Raw genomic sequence first — 21,566 nt, forward strand, 5'->3', positions numbered from 1 at the left:
ACATCATCTCTAGCAAGTGAGAGAAAGAATAAGTCCTAATAGGCACCCTTTCTGGTTTTTTTTTTTTTTTTGGCTGTAATTCTTTTTTCCTTTCTGACTTCCAAAGTAATGCATGTTTGTAGTAGAAAATTGAAAAATACAGAGAAAAAGGCCTCTTTTTCCTTCTCTAAGGAAATGCTATTGTTAGCATTTTAGTCTTTGGACTTAATTGGAGAATAGCTAATATTTCTGGAGCAAATATTTCTAATATTTTGGCACGTGTTTAGTGTTTTACAGGCATGATCTGATTCCATTTTCACAGTAAGCCTGTGAGGTAGGCAAGATTATCATCATGACTTTACAGATGAAGAAACTGAGGCACAAAGAGGTTAGGGGCTTGCTCATGGTTCCTTTGCCTTCCTTGACTTCCTAGCCTCTTCTGCCTCTTCCCAGGCTCCCCTCATCCTCAATGAGCATCAGGTGGTGGATCAGTCAGATTCTGACAGGAAACAGAATTCCACTCAGATGCTTCCTCTGAGGAGATGTTAATAAAGGTGTGAGCAGTGTGAGGGGAACCCACAAGGGATGCTGAGGCACCTGCAAACTCACAGTGACAGCAGATGTTACCAGCTCTTAGCCTGAATGAGCAGGAGGTGGTGGCGTTACCTGAGTTCTGTGATGGGTAAGGGTGGGCAGGGAGCTGTCACAGAGGGCTCAGCCACCACCAGGACCACAGGGAGAGAAATTGGGAAAGGTATACCCAGGATCTTTCTCCTTCTGCCTTCTGACTTCCTGCCAGTGCCTTTTTTTTTTTTAAGATGGAGTCTCACTCTGTCTCCCAGGCCTGAGTGCAGTAGCATGATCTTGGCTCACTGCAACCTCCCACTCCCAGGTCTGCCTCAGCCTCCTGGTAGCTGGGACTATAGGTGTGTGCCACCACACCTGGCTAATTTTTCTATTTTTATTAGAGACAGGGTTTCACCATGTTGGCCAGGCCCGTCTCAAAGTCCTGACCCCAAGTCATCTGGCCACCCAAAGTGCTGGGATTACAGGTGTGAGCCACTGTGCCCAGCCTCTGCCAGTGCCTTCTATTGGCCAAATGGAACCAGCAGCCAGCAGTCAAGGGACAGTCCAATGGGTCAGCCTCCTGCTTCTTCAAGCAGGCCGTGGATCTGGGAGTGCAAATGGAGACTAACAACCCAGGTGGTAGTTGTAGGGAGATGGGGGAGACGTGTCCCCTGATTTCCCAGAAAGAAAGAGTTGTCTTAGTAACTGGTTTTTGAAAACATCATTCAAGGCCGGGCACAGTGGCTCACACCTGTAATCCCAGCACTTTGGGAGGCTGAGGAGGGCGAATTACGAGGTCAGGAGTTCAATACCAGCCTGGCCAACATAGTGAAACCCCGTCTGTACTAAAAATACAAAAAATTAGCTGGGTATGGTGGTGTGCATCTGTAATCCCAGCTACTTGGGAGGCAGGAGAATCACTGGAACCCGGGAGGCAGAAGTTGCAGTAAGCTGAGATCTCGTCACTGCACTCCAGCCTGAGTGACAGTGCAAGACTCCATCTCAAAAAGAAAAAATAAATCATTCAAAACAAAAGAGTTTTTTCTGTCTGGCAGTCTCTTGGTGTTTTGATGTCTCCTCCCTCCCCTGCCCCCCATCTCTTCTCTCACCTGGCTCAGAATTCCTAAGAAAACCTGGACAACAGTCTTCAGTGTCATCAGTGTGCAGGATTTAGAAGAGACAGCCTTGCTGTGATACATGTGGTTGTGTATGTTCTCATGTTGTTTCACTGCTGTGCCTATGCATACAAAAACAAGCTTCTTGTGTACATGTCATAAGCATCTATAACATACTCTCCTCTGTATCCAGCAGGACGTTAAGTTTTTTAAAATTTATTTATTTTTGAGACAGAATCTTGCTCTGTTGCCCAGGCTGGAGTGCAGTGGTGTGATCTTGGCTCACTGCATCCTCTGCCTCCCAGGTTCAAGTGATTCTTCTGCCTTGGCCTCCCGAGTAGCTGGGATTACGGGTGCATGCCACCATGCCTGGCTAATTTTTGTATTTTTTATAGAAATGAGGTTTCACCATGTTGGCCAGGCTGGTCTTGAATTTCTGGCCTCAAGTGATCCACCTGCCTCGGCCTCCCAAAGTGCAGGGATTACAGGTGTGAGCCACCATGCCCAGCCCAGGACATTAACTTTTGTATCTCAAAGTCCTTCCATTCTCTGTAATGGCCTTGATCTCCATGGCCGCCTTCTGATGTGGAGGACACGGGCTCTCATCCCTGTTTGACAAATGAGGAAACTGATGCTCAGAAAGAGAAAGTAGCTGGGCACGGTGGCTCATGCCTGTAATCCCCGTACTTTGGGAGGACAAGGTGGGTGTATAACCTGAGGTCAAGATTTCAAGACCGGCCGGACCAACATGGTGAAGTCCTGTCTCTCTAGAAATACAAAAATAGCTGGGCATGGTGGCAGGCACCTGTAATCACAGCTACTCTGGAGGCTGAGGCAGGAGGAGAATCATTTGAACCAGAGAGGCAGAGGTTGCAGTGAGCCAAGATTGTGCCACTGCACTCCAGCCTAGGTGACAGTGAGACTCCATCTCAAAAGAAAGAAAGAGAGAGAGAGAGAGAGGGAAGGAGGGAGGGAGGGAAAAGGAAAGGAAAGAGGAAAGAAGAAGTGACTTGCCCAAAGCCGATCAGATCAGAAGTGGAAGCAAGGCAGCAGTGGTCCTGATTCTGAGTTCAGCTCTTTTGATATATTTCTTCTTCAATGGTGGGAGGTCTTTCTTTAGCCAGCTCCAGCCCTGGAAGAAATCAGTACAGCCTGAGCCCCCTGAGGTTGTTGGAATGCCATACAGTGGGAAGAACTCTGGAGTCAGAGATGCCTGGCATAGCCTTATGACCTTGGGCAAATCCGTTGGCCTCTTTGAGTCTGTGCATCCTCATTAGTAAAATAAGGAGAATAACATCAGGACTTTGGATGGAAAAATCAGGGGTTGAGATTAACAAATCATCAGGAGAGGCTGGCTGGCTGGTAGCCACAAAGGCTCCCAAGGTGAATGCAGCCCAGGTCTCTAGCCCATTTGGGTAGAGTAGAAATTGTCTGTTTGTGTTCTATCCATCAGTCATCCATGTGTTCAACCTTTTATCCATCTACCCAACCATCTGATGCCAAATCTGCTGAATGTGAGTTCTGGCACTTCTGTTTACTAGCTGTGTGACCTGGGGCCAGTTTCTTAACTTCTCTGCTTCAGTTTCTTCTTTTGTAAAATGGGGATAATAAGAGTATCTATAACCTATTACAGGTTATTTTGAAGATGAAGTGAGTTCATTGATGTAAAGTACTCAGATCAGTGCCAGGCAAATAGCAGACTACAAATGATAATGTTGTTATTTATCAAGAACTGCGCTGAGCCCTGGGGATAATGGCTAATGAGACAAAATTCTTATCTTTATGGAGTTTATTTTTGAAGGAGGGATAAAAAGAAATAAGCAATTCTTCTGCCTCACTCTGGCACTTTGGGAGGCCAAGGCAGGCGAATCACTTGAGGCCAGGAGTTCAAGACCAGCCTAGCCAACATGGTGAAACCTTGTTTCTAGAAAAAAATATAAAAATTAGCCAGACATGGTGGCACGTGCCTGTAATCCCAGCTACTTGGGAGGCTGAGGCAGGAGAATTGCTTGTTTGTATTAAAAAAATAATCGATTGATTTAAATCGATGAGAGAAGTTCAGTTTGTGATAATTACTATGAAAACCAACCACCCAGCTAGGCATAGTGGCTCACGCCTGTAATCCTAGCACTTTGGAAGGCCAAGGAGAATGGACTGCCTGAGCTCAGGAGTTTGAGACCATCCTGGGCAACACGGTGAAACCCCATCTCTACTAAAATCCAAAAATTAGCTGCAGGTGGCTGCATGCGCCTGTAGTCCCAGCTACTGGGGAGGCTGAGGCAGGACAATTGCTTGAACCTGGGAGGCGGAGGTTGCAGTGAGCCGAAATCATGCCACTACTCTCCAATCTGCGTGGCAGAGCAAGACTATCTCTAAAAAGACAAAAAAAAAAAAAAGAAAGAAAACCAGTCACCCAACCCAGCATGCTTGCTTAATGGATTCAAAGATTCTGTTTGGGGTGATAAGAATTTTTGGAAATGGATAGTGGTGATTTTTGCATAACATTGTGAATGTAATTAATGCCTCTGAATTGTTACCCTTAACAATGGTTAAAATGGCAAAATGAAACAAAAACAAAAGCAATCTGGCATGCTGTAACCAAAAAAATAGGGGAAGAGACTTAAATAAATTAGACAGGGTGGTCAAGAGGCACACAGATTCATGATCTGAAGGTGGGAGCTGCCAAGCTATCCATGCAGAGGGAACATTACAGACAGGCATTAAGGACAAAGCCCCAATGCCTGGCACAGTAGAAGAACAGACGGAAAGCCAATGTGACAGGCTCATGGTAATGGTGGCAGCGTGGGGAGGCAACAGGGGACCAGTAATGGTGGGAGCTGATGCTGAAAAGATGGGCAACAGCCATATACAGAGGCCTGTAGCATTGATAAGGAGTTTGTGTTTTATTTTAATGGGAGGGCCTTGGGGGTTTTAAAGAGGGCATCTGGCCGGGCGCGGTGGCTCTTGCCTGTAATCCCAGCACTTTGGGAGGCTGAGTCAGGCAGATTGCCTGAGCTCAGGAGTTCAAGACCACCCTGGGCAACATGGTGAAACCCCATCTCTACTAAAATACAAAAATTAGCTGGGTGTGGTGGCGGGTGCCTGTAGTTCCAGCTACTTGGGAGACTGAGGCAGGAGAATCGCTTGAACCTAGGAGGTGAAGGTTGCAGTGAGCTGAAATCACACCACTGCACTCCAGCCTGGGCCATGGAGTGAGACTCCATTTTCAAAACTAAAAAAATAAAGAGGATGGGCCAGGTGCTGTGACTCATGGCACTTTGGGAGGCTGAGGTGGGCAGATCACTTGAGGTTGGGAGTTCAAGACCAGCCTGGCCAACATGGAGAAACCCTGTCTCTACTAAAAGTACAAAAATTAGCCAGGTGTGGTAGCACATGCCTGTAATTCCAGCTACTTGGGAGACTGAAGCAGGAGAATTGCTTGAACCCAGGAGGCAGAGGTTGCGGTGAGCCAAGATCACGCCATTGCACTCCAGCCTGGGCACCAAGAGCGAAACTCTAAAAAAAATTTGAAAAATAAAATAAATAAATAAATATAAAGTAAAAAAAATTAAAGAGGGTTTTCATTGAGAATTTTGAAAGTTTCTCATGGCTGCTTTGTGGATAATAAAGTCTAGGAGGGCCCAAGTGGTCACAGGGAGACCATGAAACAGGCTGGGGCAGCTGTCCTGGAACAAGCTAATAGTGGCTTAGATTTAGGCAGTTGCAATAGTGATGGAGAAAAAGAGCAAATCCAAATTACTGGACTCAGAGGTGCTGACTCATGCTAACCCTTGCTAGAGGGCCTGATGTATAAAGCAGATACCAGTTGATTCATTTTTAAGGCATGATTTACTGCCAGGCTGAGTGGATATTGCCTCATCTGGGCTAGGACACCCTCTCCCTGCAGGCCACCCGGATAAAGAGCCACAGATGAGAAGGCTGCTGAGTGCCCCTGGAAGGTGAGCTAGAGGAGCCAGAGGGTGGTTGCCATGTTGAAGATTGTCAGATGCTGACAGCCTGCTGGGCCAGCCCCAGCTCAGCCCAAGCGAGCATCCCTGGCCTCACTGAGCCCCTTTCCCCCAGAGAGCAAGTACGGGCGCTGTCAGCATTTACTTCTCTGACTGACCTTTCTCTTTTCTAATCCTGTGCATTAGGCCTTTCATATGTTAGTGTCATCAGTCTGGCCCTGCTGGCCTCTGTCTCTTAGAAACATCTCTTTCTCCATTCGTTGTGGGTGGATGCTTCTGAATTCCCGTTCTCAGGCTCCTCCTCACTGTAGCTTCCCATTACTGCTGGTAATTATAGTCCCTACCTCTCAGGCTTGTTTTATTGGGTGCATACCATGCTAACTGCTTTCTCTGTTATTTTCCTAACTCTCCTTCAGTGTCCTGAGAGGGAGGGAGGAGTGTCTCTGTTTTATAGAAGACGCAACTTAGGCTCAGAAAAGTGAAGTCACTTGTCCAGGGTCACAGAGTGAGCAAGCATTGACACTAGGCTTTGGGTCTGGGTCTGCCTGACTCCAAAGCCTGTCCTATGAACCACTGAGCCACAGGGCTGCCTACCCTACCTCCCTGCAAGAGGTCCATGAATGACTGTGTGAAGTCTCTAGCCGTGGGCCTGGCTGGCAGCAGCACTCAGTGATGGGAATCCCATCCTTCTCCGGCACAGAGATGCTCCTGACTCTTGCAAGGCTGCCTGCACCCTCCCAGCCCTGTCACTCCTCCTGAGCTCCAACCAGTCTCTCCTTCCAGGCTGTTTGGTGCTTACCCTCCCCTCCTTTTTTTTTGAGACAGAGTCTTCCTCTGTCACTAAGCTGGAGTTCAGTGGCCTGATCTAGGGTCACTGCAACCTCCGCTGCCCGGGTTCAAGCAATTCCCCTGCCTCAGTCTCCTGAGTAGCTGGGACTACAGGCATGCGCCATCATGCCTGGCTAATTTTTTGTATTCACCATGTTGGCCTGGATGGTCTTGATCTCCTGACCTCATGATCCTCCCACCTCTGCCTCTCAAAGTGCTGGGATTACAGGCATGAGCCACCATGCCTGGCCGGTGCTCACCTTTATAGGCTTCTCACTCTGAAGTGCCAGAATGTCAAGGTCTCCTGTCTGTCCCCTGTCTAGTCCCCTTGTTCCCATCTCTGGGCATCTGCCCACATGGTGACTCAGCTCAGATGCCCTCCCTGCATCTCCTGTCTAAATGGCTCCCTTTTTCAACACCGAATTCCACATTCACTCCCCACCCTAGAAGCATCCTTTGGGAACTCCAGGCTACAGTCCAGATCACCAGGTCCCCAGACTCTGCTGAGAGGCTGAAACATACATGACAAATCTAGATCGTCTCCTTCCGGAGTGTTTAGCCATTTCCTGGGTGAGCATCCTCCTCCCACATTGCAGCCAGCTCCTAGAGAAGCAGCACGTGCTTCACTCCAGGGGCCACTACGATGCCTGGCCTGGCCTAGCTGAACAGCAGTCTCCATCAGTCTTCCCACCTGGGCCTGGAGGGAACCATGCCCACATGGCGGGCTATGTTAGAAGCCAGGCCAGGCCCTCAGCTCCCTTTCTGTGGCCTAGTGAGAGTACCATGCTGTTGTCCTTGGATTTGTGAAATTAAGATTTCATCCTAGATTTTTTAAAAAAGATGTTATTTTTGATTTATAAATTTTTAAAAGGTTTAAACAGACCTTTTCTCTTTCTCATACTGTCATACCAAGCCACGTGCATGAGAAACATTTCTTTTTTGACCTCTCACTTAAACCCATTCAAGGAATCTCCAAGTATAGTAGCAAAACCAAGAAGTACAGTTAAACAGAAAGAAGAAAAAATAATAATCTGTCTTCCTGCCACCCAGAAATAACTATGGTTAATGCTTTGCTGAATTTTCCATATCTGTGCATGTGTATTCATTAAAATAGGGTCAATCTGTTGACATGATACACAAACTGTTGTGTATCATGCTTTTTTACTAAAATATTTTCCATGATTGTTTACATTTTTTTTTTTTTAACTCTGTAGAGTGGATGAGCTATCATTTATCTCACTAGTCTCTGGCCATGGAATGCAGAGGTGGCTCCTGCTGCATCCTTGGCATTCAGCCTGAGCTTGAGTGCTTTCTCCTTTGGGGGTTCTTTTGGGGTTTGCTTGAGTTAGCCAAGTACAGTGGAGAGAAAGCAGACCTAGAGTTAGGATCTGGGATTTCCAGGGGCTGGGGAGGGAGGAGAGTGGGTGGAGGAACCGGGGAAACCTGTCTGAGGAAATGACCATCACTTAAATCTTTTTTGCTCGACTGTAAAGGGGTCTCACCTGTAAAGGAAGAGGAGTAGAGTGAATTATCTCAAAAGCATCCAACTCCTCTGTGGTTCTGGGAGCGCCAAGCGTTTGCTGCCAGCAGGATCTGCTGGAGACCCAGGCAGAGGAGGACTGGGATATTTATTTAAGGTTGCTTTCCTGGCTATTTCAAGAACCCTCAGGCTCGGGAAAAGTTCCGAGAGTATGAGCTGAAATCAGATTGAGGCCATCTGAAAGGGAGGAGTGGAAGTGTCTCCCGGCTGCCTGGGCCCACGAGGGGTCATGTAGATTCTGCATCTCACAGCAGAAAACACACAGATGAATCTGTGGATGCTTTTTTTAAATTTGTAAGCAAAATTAAGCAGGCAGTTATTTTAAGGGTTCTTGCCTATCGGCCTTATCTGACATGACCAGTATCCTTAAGTGCAGGCTCAGAAAAGATCCTGAGCCTGGCACACAGGTATCACGTGGACACTTCCAAGGCTGCGTGCTCCCCTGGAGCAGCTCTCATTGCTTTGTATCCTGGCCTGGAGTCAGCACACATTGTCCCATATGTGACAGAAAGCCTTTATCCAGCTATGGCTTTAAGTTATCCCCATAAAGCATAGAGTAGTGGCTTGAGTGGAAAGCATTTCTGGGTGGGGAGGAGGCAATGGGGACCCAGGCCTTCCCTTCTTCCTCCTCTTACTTCTTAATAGCAGCATTAATATCAGCAAACCCTATCATTTGTACTCTAAGCTTCAGCCTACAAAGCCTTTCCCCTGTCATCCACTCTGTGGTGGGGCTGAGGATATTCAGGGCCCCGGAGCTCTCCTGTGGCTGAGTGGGGTGCTTGGGGTGCTCAGGGTCCCTGGCTTTCTGTCCAGTGCTCTTGGCTTTGGGCCGGGCTGATGCCCATTGAGATGCAGGGAGAAAAACTGAAAAATGAAAAGGAAGTGTGGGGCAGGGGACCTGGAGCACTGGCTAGCCCAGAGTGGATGCTATGTCTGTCTGTCTGTCTGTCTTTGTCTGTCTGTCTGTCTGTCTGTCTTGTCTGTCTGTCTGTCTGTCTGTCTGTCTGTCTTGTCTGTCTGTCTGTCTTGTCTGTCTGTTGGTCTATCAGAGTCCTCCCACAATGGATGGTGCAGGGGAGAGGGCCTGCCAGGTCTAGCCTGAATCTCTCTCATGTAATATGATAGATTTAGAGGAAGGGCCTGGACTCAGGGGGAGGGTTCCTGCTTTCCTGCTCATTTCTCTCTATTTTCCTGGTTTTAGCTTTAAAGTTTTTTTTTGAGGCTCTGTTGATTGGGGGCAAGAATGGTTGCATTTGATGCTCCCTCCCCTACCGAACCTTTTTAAAAAGCTAACTTGTGAATTAAAAAATACATATGTGTATTTTATTTATTTATTTATTTATATTTTATTTTATTTTGAGATGGAGTCTCGCTCTGTCACACAGGCTGGAGTGCAGTGGCTCACTGCAACCTCTGCCTCCTGGGTTCAAGCGATTCTCTTGCTTCAGCCTCCTGAATAGCTGGGATTTCAGGTGTGTGTGACCACACCAGCTAATTTTTGTATATTTAGTAGAGACGGGGTTTCACCATTTGGCCAGCTAGTCTCAAACTCCTGACATCAGGTGATCCGCCCGCCTCAGCCTCCCAAAGTTTTGGGAGTATAGGCATGAACCACTGTGCCTGGCCTATATATGTATATTTTAAAAGATAAAAGTAGTTCCAAAGCATATAAAGTGAAAAGTGAAGTTTTCTCTCTTATGTCACCCTGTTCCCAGGGATCTCTTTTGTTTTCCTTTACCCACTTCTGCCTTACCAACCTCTCTTAACAATTTGGTGAGTATCCTTTCAGACCTTTTACTAAATGTGTGCAAACACAAATATATGTTGTTGAGGTTACTGTTTCGTTTTTCTTTTTTTTTGGAGACGGAGTCTCGCTCTGTTGCTCAGGCTGGAGTGCAATGGTGCAGTCTTGACTCACTGCAACCTCTGCCTCCCAGGTTCAAGTGATTCTCCTGCCTCAGCCTCCCAAGTAGCTGGGATTACAGATGTGCCCCACTATGCTGGGCTAATTTTTGTATTTTTAGTAGAGACAAGGTTTCACCATGTTGGCCAGGTTGTCTCAAACTCCCGACCTCAGGTGATCCGCCCTCCTTGGCCTTCCAAAGTGCTGGGATTACAGGCATAAACCACCACGCCTGGCCTGCTTTGTTTTTCAAATATAAAAATGAGACCATGCCATTCTCTCTCTCTCTTTCTCTTTCTCTCTCTATAACTTGCTTATTCCAGCAGAATAGCTGGGCAATGGGTCTTTGATTCTGAAATCTCATTTACCACTAAAAGGGGAAAATGACAAGAATAGTTTATCCCAGAGAGTATTTCTCTACGTTGTTCACTTTTTTTTTTTTTTTGAGACGGAGTTTCACTCTTATTACCCAGGCTGGAGTGCAATGGTGCAATCTCGGCTCACCGCAACCTCCGCCTCCCGGGTTCAGGCAATTCTCCTGCCTCAGCCTCCTGAGTAGCTGGGATTACAGGCACGCACCACCGTGCCCAGCTAATTTTTTGTATTTTTAGTAGAGACGGGGTTTCACCATGTTGACCAGAATGGTCTCAATCTCTTGACCTCATGATCCACCCACCTCGACCTCCCAAAGTGCTGGGATTACAGGCGTGAGCCACCACGCCCGGCCCCACTTTTTGGATGAGTCCCAGAGAGGTGAAGTGACTGCCACATTTGTGGCCAACTGGGGGCCTGAGCCTGGTTGTTTTTTTTTGTTTTTTTTTTTTTGACTTTTACATCGTTAGGGCTGTGCAGTTTTTTTGTTGTTTTTTGTTTTGTTTTGTTGTTTTAAGTTTCTTCCTGTCATTCTCTTTTTGGATCCATTCTGTGAAGCTAGCAGGGCAGGAATTATTGAAGCTTGGGGCATGAAGAGGTGTGCCCAGATTCAGCACTGGAAGGGTCTGGAACCCAGGGCTCTTTTGGTTAAATTCTGTGCATCCAGCTTTTCTGATGGGCAACCAAGCACCAGGTGAGGTGGCTGGAGAGACAGCCTGGCTTGGGCCCTGCCTGGATGCGGTCACTGGCTGCCCCGTGTGCTCCTGGCAGAGCAGAGCTCCCTGGAAGGACTCATCATCCCTAGCAAGGGCCAGAGATTAGGGTCCCTGAGGAGCTGCAGACACAGGGTGGCAGGGTGCCTGTGACCTCGGCCACTAACCCCTCACCTCCCGTGACTCTCCCCCATCCCCACTTCCTCTGTCTCTCCCTCCCTCCTCCCTTCACCCTATGACTCTTTGTCCCTTTGCCTCCATCTGTCTCTCTCTGCGTGTGGTTCCTGCCCCTCTTGCTGTCACACCATTGCTGTCCCTCCCTGTCCAATGTTCTCCTTCATGTCAATGCAGACGTGCTGGTCACCATGACAACAGAAACAGGCCCCGACTCTGAGGTGAAGAAAGCTCAGGAGGAGACCCCACAGCAGCCTGAGGCCGCCGCTGCTGTGACCACCCCTGTGACCCCCGCAGGCCACGGCCACCCAGAGGCCAACTCCAATGAGAAGCATCTTCCCCAGCAGGACACGCGGCCTGCTGAACAGGTGTGTGCCTGAGAGCATGGACATCCCTTTCCTGCCCAGACTGTCCTCCAGGGCCAGTTCTTAGGGCCCCAGTATTTTTTCTGGAGGGAGGAAAGAAAGAAACTAAGATTTATTAGTGACCCGTTACATGCCGAGCACTGTGCTGGGAGCATCGTAGTCATTTTATTTTCTTTCTTGAGACAGGTCTCACTGTGTTGCCCAGGCTGTAGTGCAGCCTCAATCTCCCAGGCTCAAGCAATCCTTATGCCTCAGCCTCCTGAGTAACAGGGACTACAGGCGTGCACCACCACACCTGGCTGATTTTTTTAACTTTATTTATTTAGTTTTTGAATTGGAGTCTCGCTCTGTCACCCAGGCTGGAGCGCAGTGGTGCCATCTTGCCTCACTGTACCCTCCACTGCCCAAGTTCAAGCAATTCTCCTGCTTCAGGCTCCTTAGTAGCTGGGATTATAGGCATGTACCCCCATGTCTGGCTAATTTTTGTATTTTTATTAGAGACAGAGTTTCACCATATTGACCAGGCTAGTCTCGAACTCCTGAACTCAGATGATCCACCCGCCTCAGCCTTCCAAAGTGCCGGGATTACAGGCGTGAGCCACTGTGCCCGGCCATCATTTTTTTTTTTTACTTTCAGTAGAAACAAGGTCCTTCAGTAGAGACAAGGTCTCGCTATGCTGCCAAGGCTGGTCTCAAACTCCTGGGCTCAAGTGATCCTCCTGCCGTGGCCTCCCAAAGTGCTGGGATTGCAGGTGTGAGCCACCAAACTTGGCCCATTGTGGTCATTTTAAAATTTTATTCTCTCAAACTAAAGCGTAACTACCCCATTTTACCCTTGGGGAAACTGAGCACCAGCAGGATAAAGTGAGTTACCCAAAGTCACATTGCCATAAGGTGACAGAGGTGAAGTCAAATCTTGATCTGATTTTGAAGCCTGAGTTCTTTCCATTTCTTTTCCTACCCCCGAACTTGTCTGTTCTAGCTTGGCCAGCCCCACGTGACCCCAGAGCAAAACCCATTGCCCTAAAGCTACAAGGGACTCACCTCCTCATGTAATTCACAACTTCCTTAATTCATGACAGGCCTGGAGAGGGCAGGGAATAGGCCAAGATCACCAAGGGAGTCGGCAGTGGAGTTAGGATCGGGGGGCAGGTCTCTGGCCTTCCTTATCTCCTTTAGCTCAGTGCACAGCTCCCAGCCTCCTGCTAGATCCAGTGACGAACAGAAAGGAGGAGACCAGATGGATGCTGTGATGACTCGTGCGCTGCTCTAGGAGGGAGACAGGGCAGCTCAGGCCACTGGCTTTGGTTTCGTGGGATGCTCTTGCCTCAGAGGATGCCTATAGCAGCAGTAGCCTGCAGGGAAGATGGGACCCCTCACCACATGGCAGCCCTGGCTCTCCTCCTGTGCACACCAGCCATAGGTCCTGGTTGCCCTGTGGGTCTCAGAGAACAGTAACTCTCATTCAGGGGTCTGTCTTGGCCCCAGCTGCCTCCATATTGCTTCTTATTTATATGAAAGGCCACGGCTTAAAATTCACTGAGCAAACTCTTCCCTTGCTTGGTCCTGCAGAGCCTAGACATGGAGGAGAAGGACTACAGTGAGGCTGACGGCCTGTCAGAGAGGACCACGCCCAGCAAGGCCCAGAAGTCACCTCAGAAGATTGCCAAGAAATACAAGAGTGCCGTCTGCCGGGTCACTCTGCTTGATGCCTCGGAGTATGAGTGTGAGGTGGAGGTAGGGGAGCACTCCGTGCCATATGTCCCGTCAGTGGTTGGCCAGTCTCAGGTCCAGGGCAGGCTCCTGTGTGTACCCAACCTGGTCCAAACCAGAGGAGTCCTGGACCGGCTGCAGTGTCCAGAGAGATGACCTGGCTCAGAGCTCCTTTGTACAGATGGTTGCACCAAAGCCTGAAGAGAGTGGTTATGATTGCAAATAGAATTAGACGAGGCACAGGGCTGGCACCAGGGGAAGATTCTGCAGGGTGACTGTACCTTGGCAAGGATACCAGCATGTAAGGGCTGATCTACATCCCAGTAGACCTAGGAGCTGAGCCCTCCTATTCACCCAGGAGAGTGATTTCCATTAGAATCATTTTTCTATACTGGTTGGAGAGAGGGGTTCTCCCTTCCTAGTGAATATCCCTGTCCAGGGCACCATCTCAAGTCTCCAGGACAAACTAGTCACCTGAGGGTTCTATGGGAAGCCCGCCACTTGGTCATAGGGAGGCGGCCCACTGGGAGGATGTCACCCGGGCCGTGTATAAACCCTGTGGGATGGCCCTGCCCCATGGTGGTGACACAGCAGACGCCTCCTTCTGGGGTTGGCCCTCCGAGCCCCATGTTTAGGTCTCCTTTTCCTGTATAGGTTCTGACTCTCACCCTAATTCTGAGGTCTTGATTGCCCCCTCTGTGAGTTAGAGGCTCTACCCCTGCCAAGACAGCATCTCTGGCCCTTCTCTGCATGTGTGAAAGGGCTCAGAGGGTGTCCTTGCAACTGAGATTTACAGGAGATGCCTCCTTTTCTCCCCCATGCCCAGGTTTTAGTGATGTGACTTACTCCTGAGCCCTGGGAGTCTGAGTCCCTCTTCTCTACGGGTTTTTTTTTGTTTTGATTCTTTTTGCTTTCTTTCTTTTTCTTTCTTTTTTTTTTTTTTTTTGTCTTTTTGAGACAGAGTCTTGCTCTGTTGCCCAGGCTGGAGTGCAGTGGCACTGTCTCAGCTCACTGCAACCTCAGGTTCAACCTCACTCGGGTTCAAGCGGTTCTTCTGCCTCAGCCTCCTGAATAGCTGGGATTACAGGCGCTCGTCACCACGCTTGGCTAATTTTTGTATTTTTAGTAGAGACGGGGTTTTGCCATGTTGCCCAGGCTGATCTTGAACTCCTGGCCTTAAGTGATCCACCCGCCATGGTCTCCCAAAGTGCTGGGATTACAGGCGTGAGCTACTGCGCCTAACTGTGTATGTATTTTTTCTTTAGAAAGATTTCACTTTCCCTGTTCCTGGGACAAAAGAAAGGGCTGTCTTCTATGTCGTCTCTCCTACCTTGATGGGCCCCAAGATGCCATTTCTGCCTGCCCTAGAAGTGCATAAAGGGTTTGGCTAAGGCCAGGTCCTCTTTCTTTGATGATCTCCAGGTGTAGGAATTCCCGGTCAGGCATGGTCCTGAGGGCCCAGCCAGACTTTACAGGAGCCTCTCTCCCTCTCTAGAGTCCCTGCCTCTTTGGGTGGTGACTGCCTCCTGTTCCCCTGCCCTGTGATCCCCTTATTGGTGATCATCTTCACCCCTGTGGGTTTGGAGTGCCCAGCTGGGTTCTGGGCTTCGTCATTTTGAATGGTGGTTCAGAGAGCCCCAAGCCTAGCTATACAGGAGTGGGAGGAACCTACCCTGCTCTATCAATGATTCCAGCCGAAGCTGAGTGAGGCCCCATGAGCCTCTGTGAAATCTCACTGGCTGTGGGGAAGGGAGTGGTGGGCTAGACTGGGCTGCCCTGGATTCCACTCAGTGAAGGGGAGGGGCCCAGGAAGGGAGGGTCACACTGGGACCCTGAGTCCCAGGCCTTCCCCTTCTCCCCCTGCCTGCTTCTGTCATATTCCAGGGGCTTCTTCTCTTCCTCTCCACACCCAAAGCTTAGGACTTGGTTTTCTGCTCCTTGGGTCTAAGTTAGTCTCCTTCTCTTAATCACTACAAAGGAAGGAGAAAGCAGTCACTTCTCATACCCTCCACTCCAGCTTCTCCCCAAGCAAGCTCAAGGTCTAGAAACCCCCACCAGAACTTGGAAGAAGGCCATCAGGGGGCTGGGCATTGTTGTCACCCCCAGGATCCCTGAGGACTCAGAGGGCGGAGTCAAGTAGGTGGCAGGAGCACTGCATTCCTGTGTAGACGCTGAAGGCCCTTGGGGTTTCTGAGTTGTCCTGGTGGAGCCTAGGGTATCTCCCAGCTCCATCCCGGGGTGTGCTGCAGCCTCACAGCCACTCTGATTGCCTCCTTAGAAACATGGCCGGGGCCAGGTGCTGTTTGACCTGGTCTGTGAGCACCTCAACCTCCTGGAGAAGGACTACTTCGGCCTGACCTTCTGTGATGCCGACAGCCAGAAGGTACCTGGGCTGGGGAGCGGGGCAGGGCCTCCTCTTCTGTTAGGCCCCTGTAATTCTGGCCACATCCCATGGCTTCCACTAGTGCTCAGATCACTAGGCATCTTCTGTTTGCATGTCCCCAAGGTTCAGCCAGCCCTATCCACTCTCGGTTCTCTGTCACAGCCATTTCTTGGTGACACACAGGTCACCCCCAGATGGGTATTTGCAGAGCCCTGGTTAGGCTGCTAGAGTTGCTGGGGAGGCAAGGAGCTCCCTGCCAGAGCCTCTTCCCTACCCTTGGGAAGCTCTGCCTGAGTTTCCTTCTTCCTGCCAGGCTCCCTGCAGCTGTGTTACTTGCTCACTGGAACTGCCTCAGGGCTGTGGTGGCTCCAGGGCACTGAGTCCAAGCCTGGTGGTAAACCCCAGCCCCATTCCCCTCACCCTCTAGTCCCAAGGAAAAGGAACCAAGAGGTTTAGACAAGGAAGTGTGCTCCCCACGAGGGGCTGTTGACCGGCCACCTCAGGATAGTTCTGTCCCCAGCCCAGTCAGGTCCTTTGCTGCATCTTCCCTCTGAAGATCTCGATCTTTTCTTTTAGAATTGGCTGGACCCCTCCAAGGAGATCAAGAAGCAGATCCGGAGTGAGTGGCTTGCTGTGGTTGGGATGTGGGTGGGTGAGGGGATCCAGACCATGAGAGCCCCCCTTGTATTGCTCTTTTCTCCTTTGGAAAGTGCACTCAGGCCGGGTGCTGTGGCTCATGCCTGTAATCTCAACACTTTGGGAGACTGAGGCAGGCGGATGACTTAAGGTCAGGCGTTCGAGACCAGCCTGGCTGACATGGCGAAACCCTGTCTCTACTAAAAAAAAAAAATACAAAACTTAGCTGGGCCTGGTGGCTGGCACCTATAATCCCAGCTACCTGGGAGGCTGAGGCACTGGGACTGCCTCAAAGCAATTCTCTTGAACCTGGGGGGCAGAGGTTGCAAGGAGCTGAGATCACACCACTGCACTTCAGCCTGGGCAACAGAGCAAAACTCCACCTCCAAAAAGAAAAAAAAAAAGAAAGTTTATTCAGATCCATGAGTCTGTGTAATCCACATGGCAGATCTCAAGAGAAGCCAGGGCAGGAAGGACAAGTCTAAGGCCCAGAGAAGAGAGATGACTGTGCAGAGTCACACAGCAAGTTAGCAGAGGAATCAGAAATGCATTCAGGACGTCAGTTCTAGAAGGGAAGTGCAGAGCCATCGAGGACAAAGGACAAGCAGATGGAAACAGCCACCCTGCTGTCCAGGGATGGCGCAGACTTCAGTAAGCAATGACCCTTCCCTCAGAGGCTCAGAGAGAGGCAGTTATTACCTAAGGTCACAGAGCCAAATGTTGGCTGAGCCAGGTCTTGAGCCCTGGTCTTCCAACACCATCCTGTGCTCTTTTCAAGGCCTGGGGTGAAGGCAGATGAACAGACCAACAGCCTGTCGTTTCTGGCCCAGAGAGAGAAAGCATGTCGGGAGGGGATGGGGCAGCTCCCAAATGGCAGAAGCGGGAGGTAGGTGGCCTCAGCGAGCCAGCCTGAGCAGGTTGGGACCTGGAGCCTCGAGGCAGAGATGCCTCTACCCAGGGCCCCTCCCCCTTGGCTGTGGTTGGTCTCTCCTGGACTCCCTGGTCCCCTGACTGGAAAGCTGTAGCTGAGCCTGTTGCCATGACAGCGGGCAGCTGGGCCCAGAGATGCCAGCTGACTCTGCAGGAGGGGGCTCGAGGAATTCTTCCTGTAGGTTCCGTCAGTTGGAGACAAAGAGGCAGGCACACAGACAGTGCGCACTCCTCGGGGGGCTGACAGATCCTCTGCCTGGGCTTCAGACTGTCTCCCAGAAGCCCCCACCTGGCTGGGAGGCCTGCCTCTCCTGACTAAAGGGATCGGAATACATACAGGAGTCGAGCGTGCAGTGTTTGGTTAGGACCAGGAACTTGGGAAAGACAGGCGGCCGGACCAAATGGTCAGGTGTCAGCATCTCTCTCAGAGCTGGCCTGCAGCCCAGGCCTGGTGGATGTCACTCCTTGTAGCCATCTCAAGTCACTGAGTAATAGTCTTGATCCCTAGCAAGTGTAGAGCCACAGTCTCTGACTCTACCCCTATAACTTCCAGCCATTCATCCTTATCCTACCTTCTGGGGCCCCAGTGGAGCAATTTGTTACCCTCTTTCTTCTGTTTATGACAGCACCTCAGCCTTCTGAAGGTGGCGCCATTGGTCCTTGTGGCCTGGGCTTCGGAGTTGGGTGTATCTCCTCCCAAACCTCAGTGCACCTGGGGCAGGGTAGGGCAAAGTAGGGTACCTGGGGCAAGTTCTCCACATCTCTGGGCCCCTGCTTCTCCTTGGCCAGTGGGTTAGTCATTCCTGCCTCACTAGTTGGGGGTGACAGTTAAATGACATAGGTATGGACAGCACCAAGCACATAGTAGGTGCTCAGTAGCTGTTTTCTTCTTGCTTCCCTGAGGCAATCTGGTGTGATTGTTAAGCAGACAGACCCTGAGGCCAGCCCACCTGGATTTGAATGTTAACTCCATCACTGCTTCTGGTGTTGACTGTACTATGCCTTGGTTTCCTCCTCTGTAAAGCAGGATACTTATATTTACGATGTTGTGAGGATTGAATGAATATTATATGTAGAACAGTGCCTGCACACAGTAGCACCCAGTATGTATCAGCTATTATTTATTATTATTATTGATTATTACCATTATTATTCCTGAGATAGGAGTTCCTGAGGCTTATTATTCCTTGAGGCTGCTTTTTCCAAGAAGTCGGTGTGGTCAGAAGTGTGGGCTCTGGGGCCAGATGACCAGTTAGGATCCCGGATCCCGATTCTCTACCACTGACTAGCTGACTTAGTTGCTCTGAGTGATTTAACCTCTCAGAATTCATCTATAAAAAAGAAAGTTGGGCCAGATGCGGTGGCTCACGCCTGTAATCCCAGCACTTTGGGAAGCTGAGGTGGGCGGACCACGAGGTCATGAGTTTGAGACCAGCCTGACCAACAGGGTGAAACCCCATCTCTACTAAAAATACAATAATTGGCCAGGCATGGTGGCACATGCATGTAACCCCAGCTACTCAGGAGGCTGAGGCAGGAGAATCCCTTGAATCCAGGAAGCAGAGGTTGCAGTGAGCCAAGATCTCACTATTGTACTCCAGCGTGGGAGACTGAGCGAGACTCTGTCTCAAAAAAAAGAAAAAAGGAAGTCAACTTCAGGATGATTATGAAGATCAAACCCCTATACATGTGCATAAGTTCTTAGCAAGCGCAATGACTGGCACCGAGTAAGAGTTTGAGATGTGACCTCTGGATGGTGCAGATGGTGGTTACTGCAGGGACAAGGATGGTAGTGGCGATATGGCCTACAGCGGTCCATGGCCACAGCCCTGCCCTGGATGGGCCTTGCTTTCTCACTTTGTCAGGGGCCTCTTTGATCCTGGAACCTGGAATGTCCCAGGCGTGGTCTGACCAATTTTGTCCAGTGCCTCATCCCTGCCTGCCTTCATCCCCTCTCAAGTGGCCACCCCTTCTCCAGGCTTGCAGAGCTTGCATCCAGTGATAACCTCAGCCTTTATTCCCCTGTGTATCTTCTTAAATGTATATCACTGGTTTCCCACATCTAACTGTGGAGGTTAGCGTTCGTCCCCCTAAAATATCTCTTTGTTACATTTAGCCCATTATATTTGCTTTTAGGTCTTGTTTATAATCCAATCCTGTCATCCGAGATGGAGTCAACATGATACAGGGCAGAGTTTTCTAATGTGTGTTCTGAGAAGCATTAAGCTTTCAGGATGCTCTGTTAAAAATGGATACAACAGATCGAACCATTTTTGGAAATTCCTGAATGCATGTTCCCCTCAGAGAGTTGCAATGCACAGTAGCAGAGTGAGGGCTCTGACAAGTCCCGATTTAGGAAACCTGTTTAATATGATATTATCTAGAGTTTTTTCTTATCACTAACATCCTGTGACTCAGACTAGGATGTAGACCAAGGAACCAGGTGGCATTGCCACTTCCAAGTGGGGTGACCTTGGGCTGACTGCTTTACTGCCTGGGCCTCAGCGTCTGCAAAATCGGACTAATCATAGGACTTACTCTTGGGGTTGTGGTGAAGTTTACTGAAGTCATGTTTGTCAAGTAATGAACAGTGTGCCTGGCATGCAGCATCAGTTTTCTTTCTTTCTTTCTACCTTCCTTCCTACTGCTAGCTCACAAGTCTCTTAACCTGGGCCTCAGTTTGTTCATGTGTCAAATGAGAATAATGTTCCAGCCTTCCTGATTGGATTGTCCTAAGATTAGAGATAGGAGAAGACTTTGAAAAACTGCCCATAGGATGGTGCATCTGGACCACCCAGTGGGATGACAGGGCCTCTCTGATCTCTCTCCCACCTTCTTCTCTCAGGTAGCCCCTGGAATTTTGCCTTCACAGTCAAGTTCTACCCCCCTGATCCTGCCCAGCTGACAGAAGACATCACAAGGTGAGAGCTTGAGAGCTGTTGTGGGAGAGACAGGTATGCTGGCTGTGTGGGACAATGGATGAGGGCCCTTGGCCCTGGGGACACAAGCAGTATGTGACAGCAGCTGCAAATGCAGGCACCTACTGAGGTCAGGCAGACAGCATCAACCCAGGAAGCCAACTAATTGTTAAGAAACACAGTGTTGCAAGCACAGTGGTCAGTGGCAGCTGACCCTTGATGTCAGAGGAAGAGGTATCACAGGGAGCTGTGGGGCCCTTGTAGATTTAAGAGGACAGAAGCCACCTAAGACTGTTGCTGTTCTCCTCCATGCCATCACTGTCATGTAGGAATTGGGCCTGATTGTTGAAATGAACCTAGAGATTAAAGAATAAAAACCACAGTTTCTAAATGTTGGGAATGAATGCAAACTTTAAAAAACATGGCACGGTCCATCTCTGGGTGGGACATACCAAACCCATGTGAAGGCTCCTGTGCTGGGTGACTCACCAGTTTGCAGTGTTGAGGATGTGGAGAGGGTAGAATGGGATGCCTTTGCACGTGGGAACTTTGGTCTGCATGCAACTCTGTGCACATGTCAGACATGTGGAAGTCAAATGGGGCTTGGGACTCCCCCCAGAGAAAAGCCTAGACTGCCAAGGCAAGCGTGGACTGTGCATGCAGTCTCGTTGTGCCTCAGGACCAGTAGATAACATGGCCTAAAGATTGGAAGTGAGTGCAAAGCATCCTTCAGTATGGGAACTTCAGTGGGGTCATCTCATCTCTGGAAACCAGAACAGGGGGAAGCCCTTCTCTTAAGCCCTTTCTAAAGAGATAGTCTCACTTCATGATATCCTGGGGCTGTGTCATCCAGGTGATGGGCCTTATACCCTCAACATAAGATATGGGCTGGAAGTTCCCCTACAGCAGGGGAGGGGGTCCTAAGCCGGGCAATCTCTCCCACTGGCTCCCTCCTTCACTTTCATGTCGATTGCCTGTTTACCAGGCCATCGATCAAGGTCAAGATGCTGACTCTGGCCTTGGGAGGTAAGACAGATGTTCCTGGAACAGATCAGGCCTGGGCTTTGGTGTCATTAACCCTAGTTCCAAGCCCTGAGGTCAGGTGGGGGATAATGTGGCAGCAGCAGGATCTGAAACCTCCATTCCCAAGTGGACTGTGTGGGTTAGGCCAGTACAGCCTCCATCCCCCTGGTCTTACCTACTGATACCTCCCCTCTTTGTGCCAGAGCCTGGGCACTGTGCTTCCAGGCACACCGAGAAGGAAGTTAGGCCTGCCTAGCACAGATGGCCCCAGGAGATGGGTGCTATAGCAGCTGATTTTGCCAAAAATAGTTAGGCCTGAAATAAACTGGTCAAAATGACAAATTGATTGAAATGAAAGATTGGTCAGAATATTTGGCAGTGATTTCTGAATTTTGAGACTTTTGAACAGAATGCCCATAAGCTTCTACTCAGTGCTTAT

General features: G+C 49.6%; 1 protein-coding gene across 30 annotated transcripts in view; it reads left to right on the forward strand.

Moving 5' to 3' along the window:
* The window catches only part of EPB41L1 (erythrocyte membrane protein band 4.1 like 1), a 143,070-nt gene that overhangs the window by 71,964 nt on the left and 49,540 nt on the right, over positions 1-21,566 (forward strand). For all 30 annotated transcript variants that reach the window (XM_064382363.1, XM_064382364.1, XM_064382370.1 and 27 more), the window contains 5 exons: positions 11,337-11,527; positions 13,097-13,261; positions 15,516-15,620; positions 16,197-16,239; positions 20,032-20,107. In XM_064382363.1, the coding sequence (XP_064238433.1) occupies positions 11,351-11,527; positions 13,097-13,261; positions 15,516-15,620; positions 16,197-16,239; positions 20,032-20,107 (566 nt within the window). In that variant the 5' untranslated portion in view covers positions 11,337-11,350. Of the gene's footprint in view, positions 1-11,336; positions 11,528-13,096; positions 13,262-15,515; positions 15,621-16,196; positions 16,240-20,031; positions 20,108-21,566 lie in introns of those variants that run through there.

This window comes from Aotus nancymaae, unplaced genomic scaffold (genome assembly GCF_030222135.1).
Source record: "Aotus nancymaae isolate 86718 unplaced genomic scaffold, 86718_ANA_hifiasm-v0.15.2.pri h1tg000029l, whole genome shotgun sequence".
Lineage (NCBI taxonomy): Eukaryota > Metazoa > Chordata > Mammalia > Primates > Aotidae > Aotus > Aotus nancymaae.